Genomic DNA, 21867 nt, shown 5'->3' on the forward strand with positions numbered 1-21867 from the left:
CTTAGCTTCTTACCAAAACCTAGCTCAAACGAGCCCTTGCCCCCATATAAATCTAGCAAATCATAGCTGACTCTTCTCCTATCTGACACCCTCTTGATGGTTTTGGTATTGATTGCTCACCTCAGTCTATGGCAATTGCCTCACCAGAGCTAGAGATCTAGTTCTTCACCTAAGGCTTGATGTCCAAAAAGTTGGAAAATTATCATCCCATTGTTGTAACCCATTCCAAATAGCAGAGAGGAGGGGCATAAAATTGCTGTCTCCATTTCGATTCAGAATCCTAGATATCAATGCTTTGCGACCGGTAAATTGCCTCTTCAGTTTACAGTGACTCTCCTTCAAGGCTTGAACTTTAATAGCTATGACCAAAAGTCACATTTTACTTCAGTGCAGAGTTTAACCTTCATAGAAGTAGTGCTGAATGTGACACACACAAAGGCTTTGCTGCCTCAAAGTCTTGTAGATATTCAGTGGATGATTACGATGTTTCTGACTTGGATGTGGAGCTTGATTTGATTGTTCTCATGGCCTTATGCATCCTGTTGGTGCCTCTTGCCAAACAGTAAAGAAAGCCTTTCAATGTTACCTGTGATCAGGTTCCTGAGAACACAGTGGCTCCAACATCAAGCGAGTCTTTCAACTCTGGTACAGATTTTCCAGTCCAACCACTCAGATCTTCACTTTTAAATGGACCCAATTCATTTTTTGGTGGTTCATTTTTTAATTCCACCACAGCCCTAGGCTATCATGTTCACATCCCTGACTGGGCTGGAGTGCCCATCTGGGTGACAGGACACGAGTGATATGTCTGGTTCGCAAGCCAGCTGCAGGCTACTGCTGGCTCATCTTGCCATCAAGGTATTTCTCTCTTCCTTCTCTGGGAGCATCATGCAGATTGTGTCAGACAACACCACCAGCATCCAGTATTCCTACAGACAAGGCAGTTTGTATCTCAAACCCTGTTTGGAGGTTATTCGCCTGTTTTAATTGGTACAGCAATGGAGAGTTTTTTCAACAGCGTCTGAAATGCTCTGTCACCTCTCACTGGAAAACCAGGAGTGGTCAGTTTTGAGCAATACACTTAGTTCTGAATGGTTCCCTGAGGGATGCCTTCAGGTTCACCTAGTCTCAGAGCCATCTGTTTGGATTTCCACCAATTCTGCTTCTGTTAAAGGTCCTGCAGAAGGCGTGGCAAGATTTAGCACAGCTGATTCCGTTCGCCCCAGACTGGGTGTGAAGGATTTGCTATGCCAATCTATTGGCACTCATAATACAGCCCTTTCTTCCTCTCCCACACTGGTGGACCTGCTCTCTCAGCTGCAAGGTCAAGCTTTGTACTCTGATTTCCCAATGTTGTTGCTGCATGCGTGGAGATTGATCTGTACCTGCTAGTCATTTTTGCATCCTGCTGAAGTTGCAGACATCATCTTGACTCCTAGGAGGACCACTACGCAATCAATTGATGTTGGTTATTGGAACACGTGTTCAGTCGTGCAATTCGGAAGGCCTGCATCCTTTTCAATTTCATCTTCTCGATATTCTGGGATTTGCTCTGTCTCTTGCCCAACAGGGTCTGTCAGTTGCAATGGTTAAAGGCTATTTGACTGCCCCGCCTTCCATCATTTATCTTCTTGATAAGCATTTTTTGCTTAGTCTTTTTCTAAAACGGTTTACTTGTTTCTTCCCATTCCGTTCATTGTTCTTGAGTGGGATTTGAATCTTGTGTTAACTGTACTTATTGGCATTCCCATCCAAGCCAAAGCAGTTGCCCGGTTTGAGTCTCTTACTCTCTTGTTGGCAATAACTTATGCCAGAAGGGTGGGGCAAATGTATTACCTCTTAGTTTATCCATCTTTCATGGTTTTCTATTCAGATAAGTTGTGTCTTTGTACATGCTCATCCTTTCTATCCAAAGCAGTATCAGCAATTCACATGGGCCAGTCCATTACAATTTCATGCTTCTTCCCTTACACACATCTTATCAAAGAGGAGGAGCGGCCTCATAGACTGGAACCCAGATGTGCTCCTTCCAGTTACATCAGTTGTTCAGTCACAGTGTCAAGGACAGAGTTGATGATCACCTCTTTGAAGGCTTCACAAGAGTTAATAAAGGTCAGACAGTGCTTGATCAAAAGCAACCTATCACACTGTGTATTTCTTTGTATCAACACCTGCCATACCTCATCCAAGAAAAATCCTTTGGAGGGCATCTATGCCATGGCTACTTCCAAAGCTCTCTGGTGACTGACATCTGCCGGGCAGCCATGTGATCATCTTTTCATACTTTATCTAAATGTTACTACCTCAAAGCCCACACACAGTGTTGGGTACTTTAACATGGTTGTGTTTTTGTTACTTCCTTGGTTAATCTGCGCGACTCAGTCCCACCTTCCAGAAGGTATTGCTATGGACTCCTTCATAAGGTGAGGAATCTGCAGGAAGATGTATCCATCAGAAGGCGGTTATTTACATTCAGTAACAATATTTCTGGTGGTTACATAATCTTCCCCAACATTCCTCCCTCATCCCTGGTGAGTTAGTGGTTCTAGATAATATGACCTGAAGGTATGCTAACATGTTATGTGCTGTTATTGTTGATGATGCTCTTTTGCTTCCTTTCTGCACGCCTCCATCAGATGCTATAAATTTCCCGGAATTGATGACGGCACTCTAGACCAGTGTGTTGCCTAGAGGGGTATTCAGTAGGTGAGTAATATGAGTGAAGAATATTTATCCAGTAGAAATATCATTACCAAGTGTAAGTAACTTTTTCTTCTGAAGATACTGTAAGCCCAATCCTAAAACATGCACTTGAGCCCCTTTGGTGCTGCACAAATCACCTCCTAATTGTTCCAGATATGCTTTTTTATTATTTGCTAAGATTTACACTGGAGCAATCCTAGAAGAACCTTGAGAATCTGAAATGCATTGTACATCTTACGAATGCATTGGTTCTCACCTTTGTAGATTCTTTGCTCGTTGTAGCTTAGGATAGTGGAAGGTTTGTTGGTCCCAAAGCAACATCCGCTATAACAGTGATAATTTGTTGAGGTGAGTAATGAGGGCTATAAAAGGGGTTTCATCCATGCTCACAATGCTTGTTCTGCCTAATTGATTGCCAATTCTAATAATTCAATCTTTGTTTTGTCTCTGGTCATTTGGTAGTTCCCCATGTTGCCGGGCTAATTTATGCGAAGTCTTTTCACTCCCTCACTTGATCTTAAACCTGGCTCATTTGTTTTATTTCTTCATCTCTCCACTTTCCTTTGCTGAAACTGTTTTTTGCTCTGTATCTTGGTGGTCCCTCTGTTGTTTCATCTTTGCTACAATTTGACTTGTTTGTTTCTGCATACTTTCTTATTATTGTCTCATCTATTGTCATTCCTGGTTCATTGGTTTTGTATGGTGATTTGGCTAGTTATGTCACACTTAGCCTAGTAATCAGACTAATCCCCAACCGGTGTTTTTCTTTGCTTATTATTTTTCTGGCCACAGGTTCGAAGACACCGCAGTATCCACGAAGTGGAGATCTCCGATTTGGAAGCTGCACTTCGTTCAGAGGAGCCGAGCAGAACGTATGAAACACCAAGAGAGGAGATTGCCCGGCTGCGCAAGCTGGACCTGGAACCACAGACGTACAGTGTTGACATCAACAAGGAGGTGAGTTGGGCAGGCAATGGATTGGCAGACTCAGCCTCCATAGGTGCATGCCTGTACCACTTATGCATGCTTTCCCCAGGGCCCATTCATGAATGGTTACTATACTGTGCAAAATTATATTTTAGCAATCAACTCCTTCACTCACATTTGGTTAATAGGCATTATTATTATAGGACAGCAAAACAGTGGTTGGTGGAGTTTTCTAACTATTTTTTATTTTCATCAAAGGAATCAACTGCCATCAATTCTAACAAAACAAATGTTTTTTTGTGTTGCCTAATATGCTTGGATGGCTCTCTATATCCTAAATTAGATATACGATTACTGTCATGACATAACCCAGCCTCTCTTTCTCACCCAATCCAGCTGTCTACTCCGGACAAAGTCACAATTCCAGAGCGGTATATTGATCTAGAGCCTGACACTCCACTTAGTCCAGAGGAAGAAAAGGAGAAGCAGAAGAAAGTGGAGAGGATTAAGACCCTCATTGCCAAATCCAGGTGCCTTAGCTGCTGTTCATTATAGAGCCGGAGAGCGATTCGAGATTTACATTTTGTGTATTGCTGACTTGTGTGGTTGGTTGCAATGTTGCCCAGTGAGTAACATGATATCAGCCTGTTGATTAAATGAGCATCTAACCTAGGGGTTAAGCTGAAATTGTGTACACTTTTTAGTTTGAGACAAGATCTTGTAGTTAGGTTGATATTTAATCTAAAAGTAAAGTTGTAATATAGACTATATCGAGATGTTGTCTAGTGATTAGAATGTGATATTGCTTTGTCGCAAGGTGAGGCGTTAGTTGAAATATACATGGTCTAGTGTGTTAGGTTAAATATACTGTATTGGTTCAGATAGTATTCAGTGGTTAAGTTGAAATGCAATCTACTCGGTCAGATGAAATGTGGTGTAGAGATTGTGCCAGGATATGACAAAATGGGTACATCTGCAGCTATGGAACCAAGGGAGTTGAGCTGTAACACTGACCTCACTCTGGTATCTACGCAAATTACATATCAGGAACTTATTTGTCCAACATTCCAAAATTGTTGTGCCGATAAATGGTCTATACTGCCTAGAAGTGGTCTATTAACTGCCTATAAAAGTGAATAATTTAATTCTTTATTTCTAAAACGTCCATATGGCTGTCTAACTTCTTCCATAACCGTCTCCTTTTATCTGTCTGTTGCCATTCTTATCTTTCCTCTTCAGCCACGTATAATCATTTTCCAGCCAAACTGCTTTTGGAAATAATAGGATCGTGGATAACTTTTAGTTGTCCTTCATGTTATGTAGACAAAGTATGGTTCTTGACTTGCCCTTGGAAAGAAAGATGTGAGGGTGTAAAAACAGGTCAGGGACAACCAATATTTGCCCGGCGGTATCGTCTCTTTAACCCACAAAATATTAATCAATGAAGAGGCAGGCGCTGGAGACTGGAAGGCAGGAAACAAGGTTTATTCTCTCCGGAGGAGAACACATCAGTTCAGACAGCCAGTATCGTCACGAGGTGCTCTAACCGCATCTCTGAGGCCTGGCCTCTTATACACAGGTTTACGAATTTTATTGCAGGTAACACATTCTTGCAATGCTTTGAAGTATGAAAGGACATCCTCGGAATCTCCCCTTCAGGCCCGTTCCCACACACATTTACAGTTGAAGTCCCCACCCCGGTCACAACAGGTGATGATTATCGCGCAGCTGGACATTCCGCCGATTCACGGAATGTGTGGGGTTGATCGGATATCATAGGGTGGGGGCTTTGATCAATTCAAGGGTCCTTTAATGGGGGAAGCTTCCTACTGTACGGGGGGGGGGCAATAAACAGTATCCGCAGGGCCAGGTGGCGGCCTGGGAACGAGGAAGACAAACGGGCACACAGGAAAGGGGGTTTGTATCAAAGGGCCTGGGACCATGAAAGGAATGAAGGGAGGTGTCGCGCTGGGAACAGGATGGGGTTCTGAGGCAGAGCTGCGCTGTAGAGGGGTTTATGACCCAAGGCATGTGAGAGCGGGGGGGGGCCAGTGCGTGGGGGGCTTGTGAGGGCGAAGGGCTGTGCTGGGGGCAAGTGGCGTGCAGAGGGTGGTTCTGATCGAGGCACTTAAAATGGAGGGTGCGCACGACAAAAAGTGTGGCATCAGGGGAAAAGGCAAGATGGCGCAGATAATGTTTACCAAACCGTACTAATTTTCCACAAGGGTGGCTTTACCTTATCATTCAAGTTTTCACAGGGAATCTGCAAGATTCACATATTGTGCATATTCTTTCCATTTAATAGCTCGATTCTAGTTCTTCATCAGGGAATTTGAAAATAGCACCAAACTGACCAATTGGAACGTGCTTGTTCCGGTCATTAAAACCTTTCTTGGAGCACTTAAATGGATAATACCATGAACTGGATCCCCAACTTGCTTGTCAATTCAATGCGATCTTTAGATTTATTTGGCTGCTGCTGCTGCATTTGATGAAGGAACAGAGAAATTCTGAGATGAGATACACCTTTTTTGGTCCTGGTTGTGCTATCCTCTGCAGTATGTACATAAATATTGGCAGAGCCTCTACATCAGTTATACAACTGACTTCAATTTACTGTATGTACAACCTTCAAATGATGTCTGACAAAAGCCCTTGGACAGCTATAGGCTGAGGATTAATGTCTATAAAAGCTCAAGTCCTTGACTACAGTAAAGTTTACAATCTTGAAAACTCATTTGGACACTTGAGGAAGCAGCCCACCGTAGGGATTAAGGAATACTAATTGCTTTAGAATTTGCTTCAACATTTATCCACAAAAGACCGTTCTAGATGGAGGATGTTCACCATAGAAAAATAACTTCCACTTCAAATTGCTGCATTTGAAATTTCTTGACCTAAGATGGGAATAAGAATACTATTCATAAGGGCCCAAATGCTGGAAATTTCAGCAAGTCAATTTTGTTTGTCTTGCAGTGGAGAGATAGTGCTTTGTAAATGTGAACTAAATTAAGAAAAAGTGGTCTCATCTTGAGGTTTACTGGGGCGCAATGCTTAAGTAGGCTGGTGGTTGCCAGTGGGGACCTCCTGCACTTCTTTTTGGGAACCGACACTAGTCAGTCAAATAACTTTATTCGATTCAAATGAATCATAAAAGTTCACAGAAAAAAACCATACATTCAAGTATAAAAGTTTCTACACCAAAAATTTAGAATATACAGGACAAAGACAGATTACGGCCTGATCACATGACCCCTGTAAATTACTTTTACATTGCATAACATTTCCTTATTATAAAGACAATTTTGTTAAAACTAAGCATAGAGCTGCAGATAGAAACAGTTGATAATGACCATAAATAATGAAAACCCTCCATATGGGAGCACGGATGAATTGTATTCAAAATCAGTTTAAGGAAACGCACCCTAGGGTCTTTGTATAATGTGCAAAATAGCATAATGTGCATTGTACTTTGTTGAGCTAAGTTATTACACGGACAGGGGGTAGTCTCTCACACCACTCTACCTGTTTTGGAAAAGCTACTAGAAAGTGCAAGGTGCCTAAGCGAAACCTGGTCATTAAATACCGTGAATGAGCTTGCTGGGTAAAAAACAAATAAAATTTGGAGGAAAACAGTCCAATCTCTCTGAAGCCTGGTGTGATATTCTCAAATCAGATCGATATGCATCTTTTATAACCATTTTCATATTAGATCATATGGTCTCTAGCTTGCTTATTTTGGGCTGGTGGTTGCCGGTGGGGACCTCCTGCACTTCTTTTTGGGGACCAACACTTATTTTTCCACATTAGACATTTACCAAGAGCAAAAGAGGGAAAAATACAAAGATCAGAAAGACGGAGGGAGAGAAAGTCAGAAAAACGATCAAAAAATGTGAAAACGGGAACCTGCAGGCGTAAGATAAAGGAACTAGGAGTGGATTAAAGAGGCATGAGATGGATTTTAAGACAACCAGCCTTCGGCACACCAACGTTTAATTGCACCAACTGCGGGCTTCAGAGCAGAGCTTCGAGATCCACTTTTAAACATTAAGCATTGCTGGGAGGGTGTTCCAATGAATAGGTGTAAGGACTAGAACTTGGATGGGGCAAATAAGGATTTTTAAATGCAATGGTTGTTGTGGCTTGTGCATCCGTGTTTGTGCCGGGACATACTGTGAACAGTTCTGGGTGTGATGTGAAGAGAGGCCCCATATAGTAACTTAAAGACCAGGAAAAGGTCTGATTAAAAAAAAAATGCCCTGTGTGTCTCTGTTAGCCAGCTAATATTGCAGCAGTAGAGAGCAGTGGATGGATGTCTGTGGAGGCTGAATAGTGAAGCGGACAGTTCTGTCCACAGGGAAGGAGTACTGCAGCAGGCTGTCTAGAAGGCAAGCAATTAAGGTGGTGATGGGTCCCAGGTATTCAGTCTTTGAGGAGTGTGAGAAGTTAAACATGAGAACACTGGATTTCCCAGGATTATGCCAAGAATGTGAATCTATAAAATATTTCACTTTACAAAAGCATTGCTGCCTGTAATATTCTAAGTTTCAGAGAGTTAGATAGAGATATGGTTATATTTTATTTTAGACTCACTGTTACCCCTACTCTTCCTTCTTTTGTCATTCCAGCATGCAGAACGTGGTGCCATTGACAGAGAATGAAGTGGAAGTTCCTGTGGACACAGAATCTCAGCTACAGGAGCAAGAGAAGAGGATCGAGATCTCATGCACTCTGGCAGCGGAGGCCTCCAGACGAGGCCGACTGCTTTCTGGTAAGACTGTCAGCTCTGAGAGAGGTAGTTGTGGGCTTAGGTATGCTTGTTAGTTGGAGAAACAGCCTGTGCTTGGTGCAAGAGCAGAGTGACCCAATGGTTGGGACAAAACAGAGGTCCATACATTATCTATTTTGTGTGTTGTCACTCAGAGTCCCTAGTTCTATAGGGGAGTGGTCTAGTGCGGATCTGTGTTCATGCACAGATCGCTGGGTCTAACATCCCTAATAGGGTGTACCCTATTTCCATGCACTACCAAAGTTTATGAACGTTCTTCGATCCTGCTAGAGTAGTTTAGTTTACAAACTGAGTGACACACCATCAGTGAACAGGCGGTGAGGTTCCTACAGTTATGAGAAGCCTACCTATGTCGCCTGGTTATTTGTGAGCTCTCCTGCAGAGGTCATTCTGTCAGGGGCTGCCATTGTGCACAGCCTGAAATCCATCCAACACATTCTTGAAGGAGACGGAGTAATATTGTTTGGTGGTGAACAGGCTGTCTGTTATCTCCACTAAGAATACAGATGTAACACGCTCCCAGGATTAGAAACACATTGGGTCAGATGTATGAAGCAAAATGGCTATCAAAAACTGTGAAATTCACAGAATTATTATCGCAAAATTGTAGTATGCCATGTAGGTAAGAAAAAATCCACTTACAAAATAAGGAATTGCAAAATTTGTGATTCCCTATTTTGCGCACGCATTTAGAGGATCGCAATTTGAGATTCCCTAAATGCTATTCTAGTAGCCATCGCAAATTCCCACCAACTTCAAGTTGGTGGTAATTTGCTAGATCCTAGAAAAATACACCTTTTTGCATTTTTCAAAGTGCCATGTGGCTCACATACATCCCCTTAGGGCATGTATGTGCGCCACATGTGCACACATGCCGATTTCAGGGGTGCAACAGGATGTCCTTTTGGAACCCTTGCATCATTGAAATTGCATGCGCAAATTGCGAGCACCTATTGGGTACCTCCAAATTGCGCGTGCAATTCCCATTCATTCCTCTGGGCCTCTTGGCCCATAGAAATGAAAGGGAAGCAATTCCTTATTTGCGACTCGCAATTTGCAAGTTGCAAATAAGGAATGAGTAGGAATCGCTAAATATCTGTAAAATTCGCTATTATAGACTCACAAAATGTAATGTTGATACATCTGGCCCATTGTTCCTTTTTATGGTAAGTGATCTTGCCTCCATCTGTGACAGTTTTTAACCCGGTAGTTCATATAGTTTTCCACCACAATGTTCTGCCCTTGTATGTGCTTGTAAGTTCCTACCCCATATTCTGCTGGTAAGTCTGCCCCATGGCATACTTCAACTCCTTGTCCCCTGCCTATTCCATGTCTTAGTGCATGCACACTCCTTAAACAGCTCCATGGCGTAACTTTAAATGCGCCCTATGGCTTTTCCTTGCACCCTACCCAAGAGCTGGTCACATGGTATATCCTTTATACGGCTCTGTGGATAACACCTTAGCTTGTAATTCAGATCTGCTACATCAAGCACATTAGGGGAACTTTGTATCCCTAAATAGAGAATATGATTACTTATGGCAGTCTAGATTCCACAATCTTTAGTTTCATAATTCATTTGACAAGGCACCTTGAGGTTTCTGTAGGATGATAATGGGTTGCATTGTAGCCTAGTTATAGCTACAGGAGTCTTGATGTTTCCTTGAAGCCTCCATCAAACTATCACGGTGTGGTGGGTGTCCTCCGAAGCTTAGTACTGTGTATGGGCTGGATATGGAATTGTACTTGGAGAGCTAAGGGCAAAGGTCTGAGTAGAGGTTTAGATGATACAGGTATAGGGACAGGGGGAGTGTGAGGATCATCAGGGCAGCGGAGAAAAGTGGGAGAGGGAAGGTGGAAGTAAAAGTAAAAGACTTACCAGGGGACATGGGAAGATTTAGAAAATTGTGATGGGGAATGAAGTAGCAAACTTTAGGGTAGGGCGGCAGACAGGCCTAAAAATAGGAGATGGCCATAGGGTAGGCGAGGAGAGAACATTTTATTGGGAAGAATTATAAGGTGGTGAGGACGACTGAGGGACTTGACATGGTATTTTGAAGAGGGTGACTAGACAAGAGACTACAGAGTTGGTAGCGAGAGAGGGATTCAATTAGAAGAAATAGAGTTTAAGTGGAGAAAGGGAGAGCGATTGGACGTGGGCTATCACAACAGAGTGCTATTAATTCGGGTAGATGAGGTGAAGAACATGGCAAAGTGAAAAATTAGGCTATCATAGAGAGACAAGACTCCGTTGCCCTTGTGCTGATGAGAGAGAGAGAGGAAGGAGATTGACTAGTGATGTCAGCACCATGCTGATATTTCCTCTGAGTATCTTATGTACGTCATACAAGTTGTGATAAAGTTCAGTCCCATTGCATCACAGGAGTATCTCCGACCTTGATTCAGATTTCTGTCATTAAGATTGGGGTGTGGAAACTTTGGTGAGGTCGAGGAAAGTAGAAGATTTCTATGGAAATACTTCTTCGGCTATGTAGATCCTGCATAACTCCTACTCTCATGTCCTGTGTGACCCTAACCTCACCCACATAAATGGAGCAGCTCTTTTCTACATTCTGTTTAATAGACCAAATGCAGTATCTGCTCTGGAGGCAAGTAGGTGTTGAGTCGTAATAAAATCTCTGCACAGACTAGCACTTTGAAAATTGGTACTGCTGGGACATGATCACTCAATGTCATAGATTGCCTAAAAAAACCTTTCCCATTCCACGGTTTAACGATTCCCAGTCTTTCATTAGATTTGCTGATATTATGTGAGATCAGTTCGGCTCTATTGCCCACTTGTACCCCTGATGTTTGCATGCACCTCACTGCCATGTCACCTTATGTTTCGATAGCTCTGTGTGCCACCCCAAGCCCCCCCACTTCTCCTGTGACCCTGGCTCCTCAAACCAATCCCTTCTCGTCTGAACCTTCATCCCGGGGAGCTGACAACAGCAGCAGCAGCAACAGCAGCGATGAACACGGCAGGCACTTCATGAGTGTCTGAAAAGATGACGTAAGCGCTCTTCCTGCATTCTGTGCATGTCTATGGTCGGTGTAACCCTTCTTGGTCTGTGGTTAGGGAGCATGTTTCAACCAAGATGGAGGACTGCATGTAAAGAAGGTAGTGGATTGACATGGTTATATGTATAGGTCCCTGTGCTTTAACAGAAGTAGGTGCTCTCACAATTGTGGTGCATTGGGTCAGTGTGTGCAATTTTGTTTTCCAATAGTAGGTGTTGAAGGTTTGGAAAGAGGTCTGCTGCCAGAGCTGTGTGTGGGTTATCAGTATTAGAATGCCAGTGGGCACGGTGTAGGATTGAGAAGTGTGTGTATTTCTGCCTGCACTTGCAAGTCCTCCTGGTCTTTTTGCATGGCATGAAATTCAGCTAGAATAAATGGAGTGACCACCATTGCCCATGGTTGCTTGTGCTCCTGTGAGTTAGGTCTCTCTTGGTCATTCTTTATTGAAAATCTGTCTTTTTTATGATGTGGTGATTACTGGGCATTCATTTATTGCACTGCTTATTTCTCATCTTCTCTATTTCTCCCTGTTTAGTTCTCAGCCTAGTTCTTTCTTCTTCCCTTTATATTTCCTTCCCTGTATTTCTTTCTAACCACTTTGTTTAATGCTGTCTTATTGCTCTGGTCCTTTCCTTCTGTGGCTCCTTCTAAATCTGTCTTCCCCAGCTCTGCTCTCTGACATACCTCTTTTCCTGCTCTGCTATCCTTCCTGCCCTAACCTCCAAAATAGCCATGTACTAATTAGAAAACTTTGTGTGGCTCAAAGAGCTGGGCTTGCGGTAGTAGCTGCAGGTCAAATCTGGCTTGCCAAACAAAAGCAGGACAAAATTGTGCTGTATTAGTAGCTCTGCACATAGGCACCAGGAATTGCTTTGGATCAGAATGAATGTGCATTGAAAGAGGTACATGTCCCCAAGCGAAATAACAGGGTGTGCTGCAGGCTAGGATGTAGGTGCACTGGCAGAGCAGTGTGCATGACCAAGTACAGAAATAGCAGAGGGGGTGAAAGGGTGCAAGTACATGATGCAGGTACAATGGCAGAACTGCTAGTAGAGGCCAGAGGTCAGAGTTCTCTTGTACTCCTGTTCTGTAACTGCTATGGGAGAGCTGTGATATTGGCATAGGTGACTGTAAACCCCAGATCGTCTTAAAACCAGGGAGCCTCATATTGTTTGCTAGACCTTTGCGTTACCCTCTCTTCCCAGCAGCAAATACCAGCTGTGAAGAATGATGAGGATCTGGAAGAAAACTCTTATAACTCCTGAATAGCAACAATCCATGTCCAAAGTCTAATGTTCGATTTTAAGTCCAATATATTGGCCTATTGTCACTTAACGAAATCAATTGTCCAATTAGCACTGTAATATATACTGAGCATCGTTTCACATAAAAACGAGAAAACCCATTACAAATAATGAAATACATATATTCTGCAAGTACATCAGTTTCAGTTACTACTCCGCAGCTATGCTTCTTGCGTACACCGTTTACCCATCTTGCTAAAGCTGGAAATTGCACTAGTTTTATTTATTTATTTGAAAAGTTTTATATACCGCTGGCTAGACCCGGAGGTATCAGAGCGCTTTACATGAGGAAGCATAGTTAAAAAGTTACATCAGTTTCTGGAGCGTAGTTACATGAGATACATGAGTTACAGAAGCAATTCCCAATCCTCCACTATGTGTGACTCCTCTATCGCTGTGGACTCTCTGAGGGGTTTGAGACTCCAGGGCATAAATGCTGGATCCCTCCCCAACAAGGGGAGAAGGAGTGCTTTGGGAAGGGGCACATTCATTGAGGCCATTTTAGGGGCAGTCGGGCTGGTAGAGAAAGACCTTCACTGCAGATTGGGTGAATTGAGAATTGGGACGCTGGTTCAGTAGCCTGGGAGACTGCTGCCCCAATGCAGCCAATGTTGGTGGTAACATGAAAGGGAAAAAAAAACTATAAATTAATATGTGTTGGATGCCATTTTGATCGTTGCTTATTCAGAAACAGCTACACTCACTGACTAAAAACAGTGAGCGAGCAGATTAAAGCAGGTTTAAGGGCCATAGAGTGGAGAGAGCGTTGGCAGACTATGGAGTCTGCAGTAACATTGGAAACAAATGTTGGGGTGAGAAAAGGGAAGATGCGCACCAGGGGAAATTTCGGCCGCCATTTTAAAGTCAGGCAGGATCACCGGGGATATTGGCTAGACCCAGAGGTATCAAAGTCCAAAGGGTTTTACATATGAGATTCATAATTGATCTTCACCTTCTGATTTGACCTGTGTAGTATTCATTTTAGTTTCCTTCAGACATCTAAGCATGGATAATTCCAGCGTGATACAGATTCCTCTCCTTAATATGTCTTAATATGTACACCAGATGCCAGATTGAAACCAGACAATTTTGTAACAGTGCCCCAACGTGGCGCGGGTTCCATACTTCCTCAGGAAGTGATCAAGCTGCGCTGCATATAAGCACGATTCCTGCACACTGACATCAGATCCTTCTTCTGTGCCTTTTCATGTGGATCCAGAGCTCCACTCCTGAATTTGTTGATTTTTTTAAAATAGTTTCCTAAAGTTTTCAGAAGTATGCTAGCAAACAATGTCCAACCAAAAATGACAGGATTCAAGCCGTGCTGTGACATGCACCCTAAGGAGATTCAAAGCCAGGAGGAGAAGTTGTGTATCTCCTAACACAAGAATTGTTTGCGGCCTTCATGTACATACCAATACAGGTCACAGGCCCGTACTAGATCCTGGGGCCGTTCCTGCGACTATTCCACTTCCTCGTTGAAGTCCTCCAGTAAGTCCAAGTCCAATTGTAAGCATAAAAAAGTGAAGTGGGATTCGACTCCATCCCACCACTGTGACTCAAGAGAGAAATCTTGAAGGCGTCAAGACTCCATGGAGGTCATTGAACCATTCCTCAGCTTGACCTGACATGCCGCAAGATCCCTGGGCTGTCGACCCCACGGTAGAACGGGACCTTGAAAGAAGCTGTGCGGCAAATGATTCAGCTCCCTCTGTTGTGTCTTGAGCCCACATGGATCTGCAGGGGCCTCTAATCCGGTTACTGCCATTGGATCCCTCCTCACTGGTTCCCAACCCCAGGACCAATGGTGCCGGCCCATGTCGGACACTGATCCAGCATGAGATTGTAAAATGTATAAATGTAAATGTATTGCGACTTATATAGCGCACGTATCACCCGAAGGCATCAAGGCGCTTGCTTAGGGAACCCGTCCTGGTATTCCCCTGTGAGATACCCCGGCAGGGTATCCACAAGGTGAAAGCCAGGCATCCCGCCGCGAGGGGCCGTAGTGGAGATTAAGCACGCTATTGCCCAGAGTCGCAGAGTGTGACCCCGTGAGTCGAGTAGGCACCGGAGCGAGAATTGTCGAGTGTGTGGAATTTTTTGAGCCCGAGACCCGCCGAGGCGGGGAATCGAACCCTGGTCCACAGCCGATCTCAGCTTCCGGGTCTGTCGTCTCTAACCACTGAGCCACGCTTCTCCACTGAGCTCTGCTGATGTCATGCTATGAAATTACAAAAGCGCATCTAGCTGTCATGTAGACTGACTGCAACCTTGGTACCTCTACCACGCTGTACAATCAACAGAGTATCCATTATCTTTTTGGTCTGGACTAATCCTGTGCCATAGCAGAGTACACACCAGGATATTGATGATGATGATGAGATGGATAACTTTTTCCACCCATATTTTACTGATGATGCCTTATACCTTGATTTACACAATGCTAGTGTGCTTAATACCATTCCTGAGACAGAGTTTGACTCGCCACATGGGCCACCATCGGAAAAGATTGCGTCATTTGCAGAGTTACTAGATTTGTGGCTGCTCTCCATTGAAACTAAAACAATGTTTCGGCTGAAATTCTGCAGCCTGGGCCAGTGACATTTGACACACAATGGATGGACGGAATGCAGAACAGATCAAAACTTTCACCCCAGTCAAGAGATCTGGGTTAAACCCATCATTCTTTTGCTCACCATGCCACCCCAGTTTAGACCTGGCCCAATGCAAATCAGTCTTGACCCTGTGTCTCATGGGAACAGTCCAGCCCAAACTGCTAAGCCAGGTCCCCCCTGGACCGGAAACAAGCATTCTAGGACTGGTTTCGGAGTTTCACCCCTCATCAGCCATGATAGCTTGAATCCAGTAGCACAGTGAGTCCGGGACCCACGTCTGAGCATACACGGTGCACTCAAGGGGAGGAAGCAAAAGAGACACAATTGATGGACGGAATGCAGAGCAAATTAAAACGTTCACTCCAGCCAAGAGATCTTGGTTAAATCCATCATTCTTTTGCTCACCATGCCACCCCAGTTTAGACCCGGCCATGTGCAAATCAGTCTTGATCCTGTGCCTCATGGGAACAGTCCAGCCCAAACAGTGACATTTGAAACGTTACTTCCATTTAGTGATGCCCTCTCAGATACTGATGGAAACCATGTTCTTTCCAGTCTATGAATATGTAGCTGGCCATATATAATAAATTGGTGCCTAGTGACCCATATTTTTCTCAACAGATTTCCTCACCAAGCATCCCACTCCAGAGAGCCTTATTTTACAGACCTCTGCCAGTAAGGTAAATCCTAATTCATTCCCAGCCACTTCCCCGTTTTTGAAAGTCAAAGGGGATTCATGCCTTTGGGAAGCGTGTGTTTTCTTGCACAATCCTGGCACTGTGATCTATCCTTTGGGACATGGCCAGTGAGTTTTTGCCAGCTGTGCTGGATTATTTTAGGGCCTCTTTGTCCCAGACATTATAGCAGTGCAGCAACTTATTTTATCCGTGCCGATTTGGATAACTTAGATTACCTTGTCAATGTAGTCGGTACCAGTGTTGTCCTCCATTGATATGCCTGCATGAGGTCCACCAGGTTTTCCAGCGATATACAGGCTTTGCTAATGGACATGCCTTCTGTTGTGTTGCGCCTCTTCAGAGAGAAGGTGGACTCTGCTTTGGAATGCTTTAAAGTTTTAAATCTTAGGGGTCACGTCCATTACGGGGGCCTGGTAGGGCGTACTAAACTTATATCACATAGAAATGACCTGGCCTCCAATTCTCATTACCGCTTATTTATTGAGCAGATTTCAAATACAATACATGCAGTTATTGTACCTCACTTTAACATTTGTGTGTATTGGAATGCTTTAAAGACAGTAGAGCTACAGCATATTTCTTGTGGCTGTTGATCCCTTCCAAACAATTTTTCACACCAGTTTGGTAAATTTAGAGGCTATTCCAGCAATGAGGTATGCAATTGTTAAGGTCAGGAGATGCAGTGAGTAGGAATGCACAGGCTCGAAGGACAAACGTGAGGAATGTCAAGACCAAGTTAAGGTCCCACTGTGACATTACAAACGGCTTGGGGCCTAAAGATGTCAAACCTTTTTTAAATCTATCACAACAGGTGTTTTATAAAAGGGCAGTTAGCCTGGCAAACGCAGAAAGTACGAAATGGCCAACAAATAACCTTTTACAGTGCCCACTGCAAAACCTTGTTGGGCTAAAGGCAAAATAAACAAAAGGATATCTGACCGCTTTACCTCTAAGCGGTCCTTACCCCACAAACCACACTGGGCTTCAAATGTGTCTCTCCATCTGTAATAAATGGATTTTGTGGAGGATTGTCTAGCAGCAAGGATGTCATATTGCAAATTGAATGCAACCCTGCAGCGCCCAGGTATGATTCTATCAGTGACGTTCCCCTTCGCCCTGAGTGTTCGGACCTCATAGGGCTTTGCCCAGTTGATGAGGTTATGCCCTAAGAGCTATAAAATCTTGAGCCCGGCAAAGTTTGGCTAAGGCTGCCAGGCACCTGCACACTAGCACATGTAAAGCACCTGGCTGCTTGACCCTGATGTAGAGTGTCTGTCAGACTGACCTTTGCTCAGCCTAACAGACACTCATCATGCTTTAGAAAAGGAGCGGGGTGGAGCACCAGAGCGGTAATGATGGGCTGCCCTGCTTTCTGTGACTACCTTCCATGTTGCGATACAGAAAAGGGGGTGGTGATGAACAGAGTGTCTGAATTAAGCAGACCACTCTTACCCAGTCCAAAGATCAGGGCTTGATCCATCACCGTTATTTATCTCACTGCCCCATCCCAGCTCAGAACCTGGCTATATGCAAAATAGTCTGTCCCTGGCCCAGTGCATCATGGGAACAGGGCAGACCAAACTACCAAGCCAATTCTTCACCAGAAAGGAGACAAGCTACAGGGGACCGGTTTCTGGCATTTCAGCCTCTTCGGCCCGGCTTGCTTGAATCCTGATGGAGCAGTGAGAAAGGGACTCATGTCTGAGTATACCCTGCCACACCTATAGTGGCCAAAAACGATACAGAAAAGGGGGTGGTGATGAACAGAGTGTCTGAATTAAGCAGACCACTCTTACCCAGTCCAAAGATCAGGGCTTGATCCATCACCGTTATTTATCTCACTGCCCCATCCCAGCTCAGAACCTGGCTATATGCAAAATAGTCTGTCCCTGGCCCAGTGCATCATGGGAACAGGGCAGACCAAACTACCAAGCCAATTCTTCACCAGAAAGGAGACAAGCTACCGGGGACCGGTTTCTGGCATTTCAGCCTCTTCGGCCCGGCTTGCTTGAATCCTGATGGAGCAGTGAGAAAGGGACTCATGTCTGAGTATACCCTGCCACACCTATAGTGGCCAAAAACGATACAGAAAAGGGGGTGGTGATGAACAGAGTGTCTGAATTAAGCAGACCACTCTTACCCAGTCCAAAGATCAGGGCTTGATCCATCACCGTTATTTATCTCACTGCCCCATCCCAGCTCAGAACCTGGCTATATGCAAAATAGTCTGTCCCTGGCCCAGTGCATCATGGGAACAGGGCAGACCAAACTACCAAGCCAATTCTTCACCAGAAAGGAGACAAGCTACCGGGGACCGGTTTCTGGCATTTCAGCCTCTTCGGCCCGGCTTGCTTGAATCCTGATGGAGCAGTGAGAAAGGGACTCATGTCTGAGTATACCCTGCCACACCTATAGTGGCCAAAAACGATACAGAAAAGGGGGTGGTGATGAACAGAGTGTCTGAATTAAGCAGACCACTCTTACCCAGTCCAAAGATCAGGGCTTGATCCATCACCGTTATTTATCTCACTGCCCCATCCCAGCTCAGAACCTGGCTATATGCAAAATAGTCTGTCCCTGGCCCAGTGCATCATGGGAACAGGGCAGACCAAACTACCAAGCCAATTCTTCACCAGAAAGGAGACAAGCTACCGGGGACCGGTTTCTGGCATTTCAGCCTCTTCGGCCCGGCTTGCTTGAATCCTGATGGAGCAGTGAGAAAGGGACTCATGTCTGAGTATACCCTGCCACACCTATAGTGGCCAAAAACGATACAGAAAAGGGGGTGGTGATGAACAGAGTGTCTGAATTAAGCAGACCACTCTTACCCAGTCCAAAGATCAGGGCTTGATCCATCACCGTTATTTATCTCACTGCCCCATCCCAGCTCAGAACCTGGCTATATGCAAAATAGTCTGTCCCTGGCCCAGTGCATCATGGGAACAGGGCAGACCAAACTACCAAGCGTGGAAGGGTATACTCAGATGTGAGTCCCTTGCTCATTGTACCATCAGGATTCAAGCAAGCCGGGCCGAAGACGCCTGAAATGGCAGAAACCGGTCCCCGGAAGCTTGTTTCCTTCCCAGTGTAAGAATTGGCTTTTGTAGTCTGGTGTGCCCTGTTCCCATGATGCACTGGGCCAGGGACAGACTAATTTGCATACAGCCAGGTTCTGAAACTGGGATGGTGCAATGAGCTAAAAAACGGTGTTGGATCTAGCCCTGATCTCTTGACTGGGTGAGAGTACTCTGCTTAATTCAGAGACTCTGTCCATCACCACCCCTTGTTGTAAATAATTTTCCCCACCCTAAGCGTGGAAGGGTATACTCAGATGTGAGTCCCTTGCTCATTGCACCATCAGGATTCAAGCAAGCCGGGCCGAAGACGCCTGAAATGGCAGAAACCGGTCCCCGGAAGCTTGTTTCCTTCCCAGTGTAAGAATTGGCTTTTGTAGTCTGGTCTGCCCTGTTCCCATGATTCACTGGGCCAGGGACAGACTAATTTGCATACAGCCAGGTTCTGAAACTGGGATGGTGCAATGAGCTAAAAAACGGTGTTGGATCTAGCCCTGATCTCTTGACTGGGTGAGAGTACTCTGCTTAATTCAGAGACTCTGTCCATCACCACCCCTTGTTGTAAATAATTTTGTCCACCCTAAGCGTGGAAGGGTATACTCAGATGTGAGTCCCTTGCTCATTGCACCATCAGGATTCAAGCAAGCCGGGCCGAAGACGCCTGAAATGGCAGAAACCGGTCCCCGGAAGCTTGTTTCCTTCCCAGTGTAAGAATTGGCTTTTGTAGTCTGGTCTGCCCTGTTCCAATGATGCACTGGGCCAGGGACAGACTAATTTGCATACAGCCAGGTTCTGAAACTGGGATGGTGCAATGAGCTAAAAAACGGTGTTGGATCTAGCCCTGATCTCTTGACTGGGTGAGAGTACTCTGCTTAATTCAGAGACTCTGTCCATCACCACCCCTTGTTGTAAATAATTTTGTCCACCCTAAGCGTGGAAGGGTATACTCAGATGTGAGTCCCTTGCTCATTGCACCATCAGGATTCAAGCAAGCCGGGCCGAAGACGCCTGAAATGGCAGAAACCGGTCCCCGGAAGCTTGTTTCCTTCCCAGTGTAAGAATTGGCTTTTGTAGTCTGGTCTGCCCTGTTCCCATGATGCACTGGGCCAGGGACAGACTAATTTGCATACAGCCAGGTTCTGAAACTGGGATGGTGCAATGAGCTAAAAAACGGTGTTGGATCTAGCCCTGATCTCTTGACTGGGTGAGAGTACTCTGCTTAATTCAGAGACTCTGTCCATCACCACCCCTTGTTGTAAATAATTACCTTCCATGTTGGGCATTCTTTCCCTCTGCCATCATTCTTTGCTCTCCCTAACACCTCAGAAAAGGAGGGGAGGCTCCATATGTTGGAACCCTAAAGAGCTTTAAGCATTTACATAGAGTCCAACAAGGACCTTCAAGTTGATGACCAACTTTTTGTGGAGTTGTCTGGAGTGAAGAAAGGGAACGCTGTACAAAGAGGAGCATGTCTAGGATTTGCATTAAGATCTGTAACGCACTGGCCAAAAGAAGTCCCTGGAAGGTCAGAGGGCATATTCCATATAGGCTAAGCTGCTTAAATTGTGTTGGTGTGAGAGGTGCCCATCCTTCATATCTGCCAGGCTGCAACGTGGGCGATCATGCAAATTCTAGTGCCCCCAGGCGCTCATAAAACAGCAGCATGGCAACTTCTGAGAAAGTTGCTTCAGAGAGCAATGGAAGGTCACTCCAAAAAAGTAAAAGATAATATATTAACATACCGCACACTTTGAATCCATAGAAGTTCCTCAATCTCTACACAATGGTTTTGTTTCAGTAGAAAGTAATTTAAGAAAATAACATCAGGGAACCACCATGGGCATGATGGTCCCATAACATAAGTCTGTTCTCAGACTAATTGTAATGACAATTGTCCACTTATATCACAGGGCCTGTAACTGGAAACCGTCCCCATTCCAAACATCAGTGACTCCAGCTAGTTTATGCAGTTACATATCAGGTTTTTAGTTCCTAGACCTCAGGAATTAGACGTTGTCTTCCAACTATTTCAATAGTTCTGGGACAATCTGAGACTTCCTGAATACTCTAAGGAGGTACAATTCCTGCTTTCAGTAGATCCTCCCTCTGAACTCATCAATAGGCTGCAACAATTTGGAATGAGATGTAGTAACTCCTCAACCATTTCAGGAGAGAAGTATCGGTATGTCTGCTAAAAGCATGCCATTGGTACTCCAAGGACGAATCAGCTGGGCCATACCCATCAATTTTAAACTAATCTGTGAACCTGTTTGCCCTTGAGCACGTTGCCATGACAACATTTCTAGCCTCCCAATCATCAAGGGGAGGTCCTAAACATAACTTAACCCCTCACACTCATTCTTAAACAAGCCGGGATCAACTACCATCTCTATGCCGATGACACCCAACTCTATTATAAGATTAAAACCCATGCTGACATCCTTCACCTCAACAACACTCATCAAGATTCAAGCCTGGTTCCACACTAACCACCTCAAACTCAACCCTAAAAAAACTGAAATAATTCTTTTTTCCCCTAAAAACAACCAGCTCCCTATTCAGAATTGGATCTCTGACCTTAATGCCCTCAACTGCTCCTTATCTTTGTCCTCCTCAGTCAAATCACTAGGTATCTCACTTGACGACCTCCTAACCCTCAAGACACACATCAATAATTCTGCCAAAGGAGCCCTCTTCACTCTCCGCCACCTTAAGAAAATCAAGCCCTTC

At 44.6% G+C, this 21867-nt stretch overlaps 1 protein-coding gene across 9 annotated transcripts in view; it reads left to right on the top strand.

The window, feature by feature from the left end:
• The window catches only part of PLEKHA6 (pleckstrin homology domain containing A6), a 687077-nt gene that overhangs the window by 659376 nt on the left and 5834 nt on the right, over positions 1-21867 (top strand). For all 9 annotated transcript variants that reach the window (XM_078644647.1, XM_078644649.1, XM_078644650.1 and 6 more), the window contains 4 exons: positions 3496-3660; positions 4027-4160; positions 8259-8401; positions 11275-11435. In XM_078644647.1, coding sequence (XP_078500773.1) covers positions 3496-3660; positions 4027-4160; positions 8259-8401; positions 11275-11426 — 594 coding nt within the window. In that variant the 3' untranslated portion in view covers positions 11427-11435. The remainder of the gene's footprint in view (positions 1-3495; positions 3661-4026; positions 4161-8258; positions 8402-11274; positions 11436-21867) is intronic.

Source organism: Lissotriton helveticus, chromosome 5_1, assembly GCF_964261635.1.
Source record: "Lissotriton helveticus chromosome 5_1, aLisHel1.1, whole genome shotgun sequence".
Taxonomy (NCBI): domain Eukaryota; kingdom Metazoa; phylum Chordata; class Amphibia; order Caudata; family Salamandridae; genus Lissotriton; species Lissotriton helveticus.